Source organism: Pelecanus crispus, chromosome Z (assembly GCF_030463565.1).
Source record: "Pelecanus crispus isolate bPelCri1 chromosome Z, bPelCri1.pri, whole genome shotgun sequence".
NCBI classification, from domain to species: Eukaryota; Metazoa; Chordata; class Aves; order Pelecaniformes; family Pelecanidae; genus Pelecanus; species Pelecanus crispus.
Genome location: NC_134676.1, coordinates 37,230,596 through 37,244,162, shown reverse-complemented (window position 1 = coordinate 37,244,162; position 13,567 = coordinate 37,230,596). Strand labels below are relative to the sequence as shown.

Sequence of the window (13,567 nt, the reverse complement as noted above, 5' to 3'; positions counted from 1 at the left end):
CCAAGGGACTTTCCCAACCAACATCCTGAATAGGCCAAAGTCTGCCCTCCGGAAGTCCCTCGTAACAGTTTTGCTGCCCCTCCTCTTTACATCACCAAGAATCGAGAAGTGGAATTATGTTTGTTAACAGGTTCTTTGCAACAAGTAATTACACTATCTCAGGGGTGAAGAGGTATATTTTCTGGATTGCTCAGTGCAAAACAACTGAAAACAACTTTAGGTTTGCCATCCTAGTGGGCCTGCATTGATCCAAGTATTATTTGACTGGGTCTTTATTACAGAGAAGTATATGGACTTTCATAGTATATTTGGATTACACCCCTAGGTATGATTTCTTTACACTGTAGTTGGCAAACAAGAAGGAATTGAATGTTGCATCATAAGCATTTGTATTTTAATATCTCTTTTTGGGCACCCTCAAAAATGATGCAGTAATTGTAAAGTATATGAAAAATGTTGATGAAGAAACTGAATGCTGAAAATCACGGAAAATACAGAGTCATTGTGTTTATGCATTAAAAATTATGCTACCATTCTAGGGTATGTAAGGAAAGGGTTAGTTTAACTGAAATTCCTCAGGAACACTGGTGCTAGTGGACTTTATTTTCAAAATACTTACCTTAGCCACAGAGACAGTTAAGAAACAACACCAGTCTTCATAGTTGTAATAGTGCAGGTACCTTCAGCCTTCCAGGAGTAAGAAGTGTCATGAGAATGCAAATGAGTTTGTTTTAGTAGTGGATGCTCATGAGTTCTGTTCCTAAGGGAACGTTTTCTTGGAAAGGTATGCTTCATATTTGGACCAAAACAGAAATCAGCCTGACACAGAACCTGAGTGCACTGGTGCTAATTTCCAGGCCATTATAGGCAGAATACTTTGAATAATTTTCCCATCCAGATTCCTGTGTCTCCCATTAAGTTTTTAAAAGATTAAAAAACACAAAAGAAGACTGAAATTAGTCTGCCTCATTAGGCAATCTGGAATTTTGAGAAACTTGTGCACTCGGCTGAGGTCAAGAGGTCTAGATGATTGCCCTCTTCAGATCACAAATGAGATTAGCCCAATAACTGCCTACTCTGTTTCATTTACTGCAGGACTGCTTCTGGCTCAGAACAGAAAATCAAAGAGAAAGGACACAGGGAGAAAAGCTTCCAAAGGCACATAAAGTGGCTGAAAATACACTAGGAAGCCAACACCACATCAAGTCTACATAGATCTGAAGGAGACTGGGCACTGAAATATGAGTCTAGACTCAACTTTTTCTGAGACTCAGGTGAGTTCAGTACTTAACAGAGATGGTGTAAATGTCCTCCCCCTCATCAACCTGTAGCCCACATGTAGTTCAGAAGACTGAAGTCTGATGTAGATAGGTTCAAAACAGTGGCATTATATAAGTAAAAGCATAAAGGTAATATAAAAACAAATTAGGATGCAAATAAATTGGTTGAATGATCAATAGATCTCTATGCACTGTGAAGTGAAGAGTTAAAAAGTCCCCATATCTCACTTTTAGCAAACAGGGAAGCTGAGGCCCAAGGAGATGTAACAGCTTGCTTGGTCCTGTAGAAAATCAGTGGCAGATTTTCCAGTTTAGTACCTCATCTACTGCTATGTGGTTGTGACTTACAGGGAGCAACAATCCTCAAAGATAATATAATTTCATAGACTTGGAAAAATCTGTTATATCCAAATTAAATGCTAAAACATTTTTTTCTCATGGTGCTTTCAAATGAGATCTGCTACTGCAGCTAACTATACAAAACAGTTCAAAAACTGAGAATACATTCCTCAAAAACCCCCCAAAGAAACAGCATGAAGTGAGAAAGTAACCTTTGAATTTGTACACCTCCTCTAAACAAGCTAGAAGACGTCAACTTAAGAAAATTAAAACAGATTATTAAAATGAAGACCCTAAAATGGTACAAGCATGGAGGAGGAGAGAGAGTGAGCGCATGAGAGAGATCCAAGAGGAGGGGTCATAAGGAAAGGTGTTAGCGTAGGGCTTCTCTCCTTACTTGGCACAAGCCACTGATGCACATGTCCAGGGATTCAGTGTAGCACCGGGTCCCATCCAGAACCTTTGGCGCCAGCTCCACAACCAGAGCTGTTCCTCTGGCCTGGCACTTCAGTGAGCATGGGTTGTCAGGGTCGTTAGAGATGGGAAGCCACTCGTAAAACTGTCCCTGGTACTTGACGTCATTGTGAGCAGAGCACTGCTGGGCACGAAAATCACCTGCTTCTGGAGGGCAGTCCTGCAGAAAAGAAAGAGGAAAAGGTCAGCAGGTCTATTCAGGACAGCCAGTTGCAGTGTCATGCAGCCGGCTGAGCTCCACAGCTGCCAGATGTAGAGAGTTTTTCTGTTTAGACAAAGATGACTGATTGAAATAACTAGAGCTACACATAATTCAACTGGATAATTATACCTTTCTTTCTTCTTTGTGCAAGAGTATTAAAAGAACATCAAGATCATGTGTAAATATGCTTGGGACATAAGAAGTGCACTGTACGTGTCTTAACCACAGCCCTGATATGCTCTTGTTGAATCTCTTTCCACTTGTGCACATATGTGGAGAAGTGTGTGTGCACAGCCACTCTCTTCCAGCCCAATATTCCTCTTTGTTTGAAGAGAAAGAAAAAAATAATTATGTGATTTAATTGTTTGTTTATTTAAGCTCTCCTCAGTAGCTTTTTTTCACCTCAGTGACCTAAATAAGTTGGTAGGGCAACAAGAATCAGAAAAATGTGATACATATTTGCATTTCTTTAAACTAAAATATCGTAACTTGGACAATTAGCGACTTACTATTATTTACTGGGAAAACTTTTAAAAGGCCCCTTTGTTGATCCTTCAGGAGGTTTGTGAGACTTATAAACCCTACACTGACCCAGTACACCTGATATAAAAAACAAAGACCATTCATATTACTTAAAGTATCTTCTTGATGAGAACATGAGGATTTTCTTACCTGCATATACTTTCTTGCCATTGTTTAGCACTGAAAACCATGAGTCAAGTTCTCAAGAGAGCAAGACCTTCAAAATCATGAGACTTCAGGCAAAATAAACATAAGTTCTTTTTATTTCCTTTCCAATTTTTGATCCTTGAAGAATGATATTTCAAGTTTTCCTGTGCAAGCAACCACAAAGGCTACAGTTCATTGTTTTTTCTAGAAGTAACCTGAATTTCTCACATAATTATGGGAATACAGGAGCTAAGCTTTAGGAAGAATATTAAACACCATGAGTACTGTGACAAAAAACGAAATGTTGGCAATATGGCTGCCTCCGATTATTAAGGTCCCACAGTCCATTGCTGCTGTAAGGAAATCTGCTCCTCAATGATACCTGGTCAAATACTAGAATCATAGAATCGTTTAGGTTGCAAAAGACCTTTAAGATCATCTAGTCCAACAAGTAACCTACACTACCAAGTCCGCACTAAACCTATTAAGGGTAGACTAGACTAAACCATGTCCCGAAGTGCCACATCTACCCGTTTTTTTAACACTTCCAGGGATGGTGACTCCACCACCTCTCTGGGCTGCCTGTTCCAATGCTTGACCACTCTTTCCATGAAGAAATTTTTCCTAATATCCAATCTAAACCCGCCCTGGTGCAGCTTGAGCCCATTTCCTCTCATCCTATCACTAACTACGTGGGAGAAGAGACCAACACCCACCTCACTACAACCTCCTTCCAGGTAGTTGTAGAGAGCAAGAAGGTCTCCCCTCAGCCTCCTCTTCTCTAAGCTAAACAGTCCCAGTTCCCTCAGCTGCTCCTCATAAGGCTTATGCTCCAGACCCTTCACCAGCTTCGTTGCCCTTCTCTGAACACGCTCCAGCACCTCAATGTCTTTCTTGTAGTGAGGGGCCCAAAACTGGACACAGTATTCCAGGTGCGGCCTCAGCAGCGTCGAGGACAGGGGGACAATCACCTCCCTGCTCCTGCTGGTCACACTATTCCTGATACAAGCCAGGGTGCTGTTGGCCTTCTTGGCCACCTGGGCACATTGCTGGCTCATGTTCAGCTGGCTGTTGACCAACACCCCCAAGTCCTTTTCAGCCAGGCAGCTTTCCAGCCACTCTTCCCCAAGCCTGTAGTGTTGCATGGGGTTGTTGTGACCCAAGTGCAGGACCCAGCACTTGGCCTTGTTAAACCTCATACAGTTGGCCTCGGCCCATTGGTCCAGCCTGTCCAGATCCCTCTGCAGGGCCATCCTACCCTTAAGCAGATTGACACTCCCACCCAGTCTGGTGTCATCTGCAAACTTACTGAGGACACACTCAATCCCCTCATCCAGATCGTTGATAAAGATATTAAACAAGACTGGCCCCAAGACAGAGCCCTGGGGAACACCGCCCATGACTGGCCACCAATTGGACTTAACTCCATTCACCACCACTCTCTAGGCTCGGCCACCCAACCAGCTTTTTACCCAGCAAAGACTATGCCCATCCAAGCCATGAGCTGCCAGCTTCCCAAGGAGAATGCTATGGGAGACTGTGTCAAAGGCTTTACTGAAGTCCAGGTAAATGACATCCACAGCCTTTCCATCATCCACCGGGCAGGTCACCAGGTCATAGAAGGAGATCAGGTTGGTCAAGCAGGACCTACCTTTCATGAACTAGGTCAAATGAATACATGTTACACCCTTTGCTTGAGGACTGTAACATTTTTTTATAGAGAATTGTAAATTTTGATTATAGACTTGATAGGCAAGGATTTTGATGTATATACAACAACACAACTAGACAATATCCTTATAAGATGCCTGTATTCTCTGTCCTCAAACTACTTCAACCTATAGAATTTCAAGTATCATTAATCATAGAACATAGAATCATAGAATGCTTTGGGTTGGAACGGACCTTTAGAGGTCATTTAGCCCAACCCCCCTGCAGTGAGCAGGGACAGATTTAACTACATCAGGTTGCTCAGAGCCCCATCCAACCTGACCTGGAATGTTGCCAGGGATGGTAGGGGCCTCCACTACCTCTCTGGGCAACCTGTTCCAGTGCTTCACCACCCTCATTGTAAAAAATTTCTTTCTTATATCCAGTATAAATCTATTCTTCTTTAGTTTAAATCCATTATTCCTTGTCCTGTCACAACACGCCTTGTTAAAAAGATTCTCCCCATCTTTCCTGGAGGCCCCTTCTAAGTACTGGAAGGCTGCTATAAGGTCTCCTCGCAGCCTTCTCTTCTCCAGGCTGAACAACCCCAACTCTCTCAGCCTGTTCTCGCAGGAGAGGTGCTCCAACCCTCAGATCATTTTGGTGGCCCTCCTCTGGACCTGCTTCAACAGGTCCATGTCTTTCCTGTGCTGAGGGCTCCAGAGCTGGACGCAGTACTCCAGGTGAGGTCTCACCAGAGCAGCGTAGAGGGGCAGAATCACCTCCCTCGACCTGCTGGCCCCGTTTCTTTTGATGCAGCCCAGGATATGGTTGGCTTTCTGGGCTGCAAGCGCACATTTTTGGCTCATGTCCAGCTTTTCATCCACCAGTAGCCCCAAGTCCTTCTCTGCAAGGCAGTTCTCAATCCCTTCATCCCCCAGCCTGTATTGATATTGGGGGTTGCCCTGTCCCAGGTGCAGGACCTTGTACTTGGCTTTGTTGAACCTCATGAGGTTTACACGGGCCCACCTCTCCAGCTTGTCCACATCCCTTTGGTTCATTAACTTGGTTAATTAATGACAACCACAGACTTCTTATCCTCCCAGCTAGGAAAGCTTTGCTGCTATTGAGACAAAATATCTCTTCTGACGTTTAAATAATCACCTGTGTTTCCCAGACCTTTTTCTCCATCTTTCTTCACTAACATTTTTCTTCTTCTTTTAAATTGGGCACATTATTACAGCTTTCAATACAAATGTCACGGGCACTGGGATGATTGTTTAGTATTAAGGTCTAAAACAAAACCTGTCTTAAAAATCAAGCTTTCAAATCTCCTCTTGAAGCAAATTGGCAGAATCTTGGCTATAAATGTGTCATTTGTACGCCCTTGGCTCTAATCCAGGATAACTAATCTAGCCTGTCATTCAATGTGTAGTGGCAATGTGGTTGCGCCCATTTGGTTTGAATGTTGAATGATGTTGGATCACGTTACTCCAAACATTTCTTATAGTGAACTATACACACAAACAAGCCATGTCCTTAAGCCACAGATCTTCAGCTAATTTGCTTTGTCCTGTGAGAGCAAATTTTCAGTTAATTTAATTTGTATTTGAATGTGATGAAGCCCAAAAGTAATGAGTCAAGCTCCAGTCAAACGTTCTGCTAAGTACAAGAGAATAGTGCTCCTGCTACAAAAGGTTAAATGGATTAAGGCGTAAGAGAAAAAAAAGGATTTGGGCTAAATCTTGCTCTAGAAAAATATGTATAAAAGAGCAATAATCCAGAGCTTATTCATCCTTTTTGAAAGTGAACGTTGAAAGTCCAAGCTCATAACCAGAATTTTACTGCTGGAGGACTTAGACAGCAGAGAGTTTTTCTATTCACATGTTATGGAATATTAAAAAGGAAGTAAAATTTTGGAAGTATTTCAGTTTGATTTTCAAATCTCCAGAAAAACTTAGAGGAAACCAGGCCTTTTTTGTGATCTGGGCAAACTGTTGATACAGGAAAAAGTTTGGACAGCAGCACAAAGTAGAGAAAGCAGAAAAATATGTGGGAAATTCATTATTCCTCTATAGCTGTGTAATTAGAGAAAAAGTCGTTTCTATGTTCTGCTTTTAAACAGAGGATGAACAAGACAGCTACAGCTTGACCCAAGATCTGGGTTAGCTCTATTTTCAAACAGAGAAGAGACAAGCAAAGAGGAACACTGTGGCCTTATTTCCTGCCACAAGATCTTCTGGTGCATACCCTTCTCTGAATTTTTCTGTCTGTAAATGAATACAGTCAGATCTGTTGGCTTGGCTTAGGCTTGTTGCAGAGTTCAAAGCCAACTCTTGTTTGGTTCAAGCTTGGCTCTACCTTCAAAACTTCCTGGCTTGCAATAGCTTTATTTTTACAAAGACAGAAAGGCCCAATAAAACACACAACATACAGAGTTCATAATCCTGCTTTGTACAGTATTCAATGCTATGTTTGTTGTGTTGGATTTTATTTTTAAATCAAAGAAAGAAAAAATGTACTGTCAACATAACAAGCTTTCAGGACACGGCAGGTGACCAGGACCAATGCTAAATACTTCCAGCCTTTGATATCATGATTGAAATAAAACAATGGATTTAAATAGTAGAGCTTGTGTTTAAAAAAGTTTTCATGTGAAACTTGAAGCCATTCAAAGAATACGTTCAAGCAGTCAGAAACGCAGACATGCATACTTATCTTGGCATACAGATATGAAAAAGGGCCACAGTCTGGCCCACAACTTTTCTCCTACTGAAATCCTGAATCCAAAATCTACCTGAAGGTCTTGAAGATCCCTTTCCCTCAGGGGGGATCTTTCCTTCCAGTTGTGAAAGCACATGTACTTGCAACTACAAGCATAACATAACAACTGCATAACCTGTGTAATGGTTTTTTATACCAAAACACACAATGTTAAGAAAAGTAGTGGTCTGAGTATTAGCCATCATTAGACACAGGTCACTGAGACTGAAAACATAGACACTGTACAGAACTTGGCACTGCTTATTAACCTCTTCTCCATGGGTTGTTTTTTTTTTTTCTTTTTAAATTTGCTATTTATTGTTTGTATTATATGTCAGTGGGGATCAGAGCCTCTTTGTGCTGGGCTATGTGTGCAATAGTATAATGAAAGACAGCCTAAGCTCACAGACTACAAATGAGTATTGTAGTTGCTGAAATAACAGATAAGGCAAAGCCAGTGTTTTGTTGCATATTTGTTCAAGCAATAAATTGCCGTTTTCTTCTAAACACTTTGCACACCTTTAGATAAGAGTGTTTGCCGTTTTGAGGCAGTCTTCTTCTGCCTCATTTCTGCAGTGCTGGCTCCTTGATAGGAGAAACTATAGACTCTAACTCCACAAAGTCTTTTCCCCTTTTAAAAAAATCAGCCTGCTTTTGGTATGTGCATGGGGAAGGGGTATATGAACTTGGTGGAAGGGGATCCTCTACAGCTGCCAGCTAGCACTGCTTCATTGGCCTGAGTGAAGTTACATTCTACTCCACCTAAGGGTCTGACCCTGGAGGCTATCTAACAGTATGCAGTTTGTCTACCTGCGCAACAGATTGACAGACAAGGGTCTGCCCACACTTTGAGACAGCCAGAAGTCATGGGCCAAGTCAGAGTAGCAGTGAACCCAAGGTAGCATATCTTTGCATGGGTTATGTAGTCCTGTGAGGTGTTTTGCTAACCACATCCGCATGGCCTGTGTTTAGCTTGGAGCATGCGGCAGCATTGGTATCTGGCCACAAAAGAACTACAGTCCTGCTTCAGGTTACTCCAGCTTTGGTGCTACATTCAAATCTTACAGGTTTTGTTTTCTTTTGGAAATTATCTGTGGGCTGCTGCAGACATGAGGAACTGCTGCCATTGCACTCCTTGAAGAATCAGAAAGAACTAATAAACCTAAAAGTCTCATCTAAGTCCATTTATCTTCAAGCTTCCTATTCATTAAGACTTTTTAGGGAAGAAAATTTTCAGTGAATAGAAACAACTGTTCCTCCTCTAACTCTGTGAGTCCTAGATGGCTGTTTCATGACCTTTAGCCTGTGAAGGCTCATGAGATACTCCTGAAACACTGAGCCTGTGCTGGATACCTATAATCTCCGTTTGTCCTATCAGGTCAAGATTTCCTCCACTGCAACAAAAATATATATAATTTTAAAGATAATTTTAAAGACCCCTTTGATGTATGAAACCTATTTTAAAATAAACACAGGAATTTCATCTTCACCTCATAGGCACCTAATGCTGGCAATATTATTACGGCTTTGTTTGCTTCCTCACATCCAAATTTTTTTTTCAGCTTGACCTCCTATTTGACCCTATTGTAATTCATAAGGTCCATGGAGATTTGCCATGTTTGAATCCCATTCAAAACAATTTCTATTAATCAACAAACCAGTGGAAAAGATAAGATGAATCCCAGATGTCCCTTCATGGTGATAGGTAGATCAGATTTCATGGGACAAAAGAGGGTCAGGCTTTTTAAAGTTTACTTAGTGGGTGAAATGTGGAAGATCATATCTAAGCTGCGATAGGTGGAAACAGTCAAGGAACCTTAAAACAGTTTACAATATATGTGCTTGTATATTTGCAGAGGCCAAGAATGATTTACTATTCCTGGAGCTTTTCCTCTGTGCAAAAAATTACTAACAACTGGACTACTCTGTGCAGCATCTGACAGAACAGCTTATTGAACCAGTTCCATGAAGTACACACAGCGTTTCAGCTGCACCAATTTCCCTACTGAGAAAGAAAGCCTGAGGTCCTCAAGTAGGGGATTGCCCAAGGCTAAATAAGAACTTTAGATAAAAGTACAGAGACTTAGGAGATCTACGGATTTAAAGGAAACTCCACTCAGCCTTGAAGCCTTGTTGAATGCCCTGCTTGAATTAAGTTTCTTGCAGCCAGATTTTTCACTAGCCTACTCCTGTGAACTTCTAAATAGGTTAGGATCATCTTAGCTGCTTAGATTGAGAGGGTCTCATACTATAGCTTTTTCTGACAACCCCAAGACACTGCAATATCTGACAGAGAGAAGCATGGAGAAATAATACGAACAAAGCAAATGGAGGAATATCAGCAGATGTTTCTACTCTATATTAAGTAAACATGGAGTGGAGATGAGGGCTAAAACAGTCAGTGAAGTATAAATCTAAACCTCCATGAATATTTGTCATTAGAAATATTTATAAAAACAATTCTGATTTTTTTTTTTAAACTATGTTCCTATTTTTGGCTAATAATTCAATATTCAGTTTTTCATGCCATTTTAAAGATTTTGTTTGTTCATACCTTTTACTTATTAAAGTCAAGTGTTTAAATTAGATACTGTAACTTGTATTTCAGCTTGAAAAACTTCCGAATATTTCAGTCAAAAACTAATACAAGTATATTATATTAGAGTACACTTTCCTAAAAGCACCACGGGTGCCACACTGGCAGATCAAAAAGAGATATTAAAATAAAAAAAAAATTATTATCAGCAATATTGAATTTAAATCTATGAATCATCCAGAGTCCTCACGAGTACTGAACAAACTTCTGAAATGCCACTGTCATGGAAGTGATCCAGGTTGTTTCGTCTACTAAGATTTTTGATGCATTTAATAGAATGGTAACAATGTGGTGTTTTTTTTCTTTTTTCTAATTTTCATTAGTCAAAGATTCACAGGTCTGCTTGCTGAGAAGATAAAAAATCCACAAGTCAAAGCTTCTACCGTTAGCAACATACTAAAAGCACTTGTTTCCAAGTGTGAAGAAATAATTCCTAGATGACACACTGAGGTTTTATAATCCACCCATTTAGAAATAAGATGGTAGTTAACAAAATCCAACATTTTGAAGAACAGACTGTAGTCACAATAAATGATCTGAGTTTGGAAGAATTCCCACTTAAAAAGTAAGCGGACATTAAGTAAATCTGGTGTTAGTAAGGAGATATGTGTAGTGATTATACTTTTAATTAAATCCTGTTAATCATTTCTGTAGCTCTGAAAAAATTCTATCTGGTGGTGACACTTCTCATACATACAAGCCAATGCTTATGAGAACTATGCACTTATATGGAAGTTTAGGTTTGACACTTTCCAACAGGCTGGGCTTTGGTGCATGGAAAGAAGATGGTGTCATTTTGTTGAAAATAAGATGGGCAGTATCGGTGCTGGTGTGTACAAAATGCAGCATGAGCTGATAAGAAACAGGGATGGAAGTAGCTTGTCTGAATGCAAGCCAAAAAATGGGGTATGTCATTACAGCTGGTATTTCAGCCAAGTGAAGAAAGTGAGGTATATATAAAAAAGAGGTGCATGTAGTGTTTACAAGCTTTGGTGGTCTGATTAATGGGATCTACCATCTACAAATTTTATCCAAGGCTTAGCGGAACTGCTCTAAACCTTGTTGAAAGGTAATGTTTTGCAGCTTCCAGCATTGTCTATTTTCATGTCAAAGAGCAAAATCTCAAAAGCAGCTTTATATGCAGTGTTCATCATGATGCTGGCAGGTATAAGCAAGTAAATACGAAAAGCAAAGTCCCTTGGGAATGAAGTGCCAGTCACATGCGTCTAATTTTTTTTCTGGTCTGATTCAGAAAGAAGTGCAGTTAAAGGAGAAATATCAGGGAAAATAAAAATGTTTTCAATCACAAAAAGGGGTTTGATAATTGAGGAGAATGAAGAGAGAAGGCATGAAGACAGTACATGTTCCAATAAACATCCTTCAGATAGATTTTCATGTAAATGAGGGAAGAGAAAGCAAAAACCAGCATAGTAGCAGAAGGACTGAAAAAGAGAAAGGGCAAATGAGGCAGCATGATAGCCTGGTACAAAAGCTGTAGAAAACCTGGCAACTAAGAACGTGCCTAGAAGCAGTGTGCTAGCTTGGGAAAAAAGAACTATTAAAAAAATCCTACTCGCAGTTTGGAAATATTTTTGTTTATTTTGCATAATGTTTAGTATAACAACCCAGCTAGATATAAAAACATGTTTTCATTGTATTCAGAGTAATTTTCTAAAGAAAAACAAATTAATCCCTCTCTTCCCCCATGATTGTATTCTAAAATGGCTGGTAACATACTTGGAGTCAATACGAATAGTAAGAAGGAAAAAAGCGGATGCGATTCAACCCTAAATCATCTTCAGATTCCCTCATTCCTTCTTTTACTATTTACACATGTGGCTTCATACCCATAATCCTTCCAGTTTCTGATCAACACCAGGCAATGCAAGTGGAGAACATACTGGACTGGATTTGTTCTTTTAAGCACTGCTTAGAAGCGCTATAGACAGCAGTATCAGTCTCTCTTATAGCTTATACTATGCAAAATGGTTCAGCATCCCTAGAATAATACAGGTCACTGAAGAAACAGATGTGTCACTCTCTCCCCTTGCCTCCCTTTTTCTTTATCTCCCTGCCCCGTAATTTAATTTCAGGATGAATTAAAACCAGCTGTAGCAAAATCTTGCAAATGATAGTGCCTATGAAAATGTGCTCATTGCCAAACTCCAAGAAGTATTCTTCCCATTCTCCAATTTCACCTTTGAAATAAAGAATTTACTTTTAGTATATGTGACTGCCCATCCTTTCCTGTAAGAATACAGTCATATAAACAAAAACATGTCAGTTCACAGAAACATCGTTTGCAGAAAATAAAAAGACTGGTTATTATGTGAATAATAATATCAGTCCTCAAGTTATGCACAAGCTAATGGTAAGGAAAGTTTGTATTTCAGGACTCACTGATTTCCACAAGCATAAAAAAGGAATTTTCCACATTTCATGATAGCTAGCTTCATTTGCAAGGGTGGAATGCAAGGATTTGCTCTCATTTTCCTTTAAAGCAACAGACTGTCAGCTAACATGAAAATGTAGGTCTCCTTGAGCCTGGAAGTTCCATCCTCCTGATTTTCAGTGTGTTTGTGGATGAAATCTTAAAAGGCAAAGTCTGAGTTCACAAAAATACACACAATATTGTGTGCCTTTTCCAGTGCAGAATTCCACGACAAGCTATTCAGTTAATGAATTGTTTCCAAGACCTAATTTGTATTAAAGTATCCTTGGATTTTGGAGAAAAAGACAGTACATTTTATTAAAGAGAAAAGGTATGAGGTTTTTTACTATTCTGAAAGAGACAAACAGTATTTCAGTGGTACAGCTACACAATTCAGCAACAGAATGGATTCCAGTGCAGAGATGCACGTCTGGGGTTCCCAAAGTGATTTAGGTTTCCACTGGTGTTGCACAAGGAATTGCAAAGTGGTACCTAGCCCCAGAAACATGGGGCTGAGGACCACCACAGCTGTGGCAGGATCCTACCACAAGATCTGATGCTGATCATGGTGGCAGTGCCCTTGCAGTGACTGATGTTGTGAATACTGGTGCACAGCATCTCAGATTAGTAAAGATGATAAGTGGAAGGGCATAACACCTGAATCAAAGATTCAACATACTTTAAAAACAGTCATATTTTTGTTATATAGTCATATTTGACTATAAAAATAGTCAAAAAATACTTTCCCCTGAAATCAAATGTCTGCAAAATGAATACAACCAAGTACTTTCCTTGACATAAAGTTGTATTTGGAGAGCCTGGTCAAAGTATGATGCAATCAGAAGCTTGAGAATAGTTTGATTTATTGCTAGTTTTGCAAGTTTACCAAAACCAAATAAATGAAAAGTCATTTCGTCCTTTTATTAAGGAAAAGAACAACATAGCGCAATCCATTATTTAGCCTCTTTGAAATAAGGGGTTAAAATCATAAATGCAGTCCTGGGTCTTTACAATTCAGTGGCAAAGATGTCACTGATTTCAGCATAGTAAAGGACTTTGAAAGTTTCAGTTTGGATTATTTGGTATGAAATAATTAAGTGAGTTCTGCAGCTGCATGCCTCACTGCTATGTTGGAAAGTCTGGAGCCAGTTTTCTGAAATACA

General features: G+C 39.9%; 1 protein-coding gene across 1 annotated transcript in view; it reads right to left on the bottom strand.

Moving 5' to 3' along the window:
• ADAMTSL1 (ADAMTS like 1) overlaps positions 1 to 13,567 on the bottom strand; it is a 486,156-nt gene that overhangs the window by 153,545 nt on the left and 319,044 nt on the right. The window contains 1 exon segment of the mRNA XM_075727091.1: positions 2,017 to 2,253. Within this exon segment, the coding sequence (XP_075583206.1) occupies positions 2,017 to 2,253 (237 nt within the window).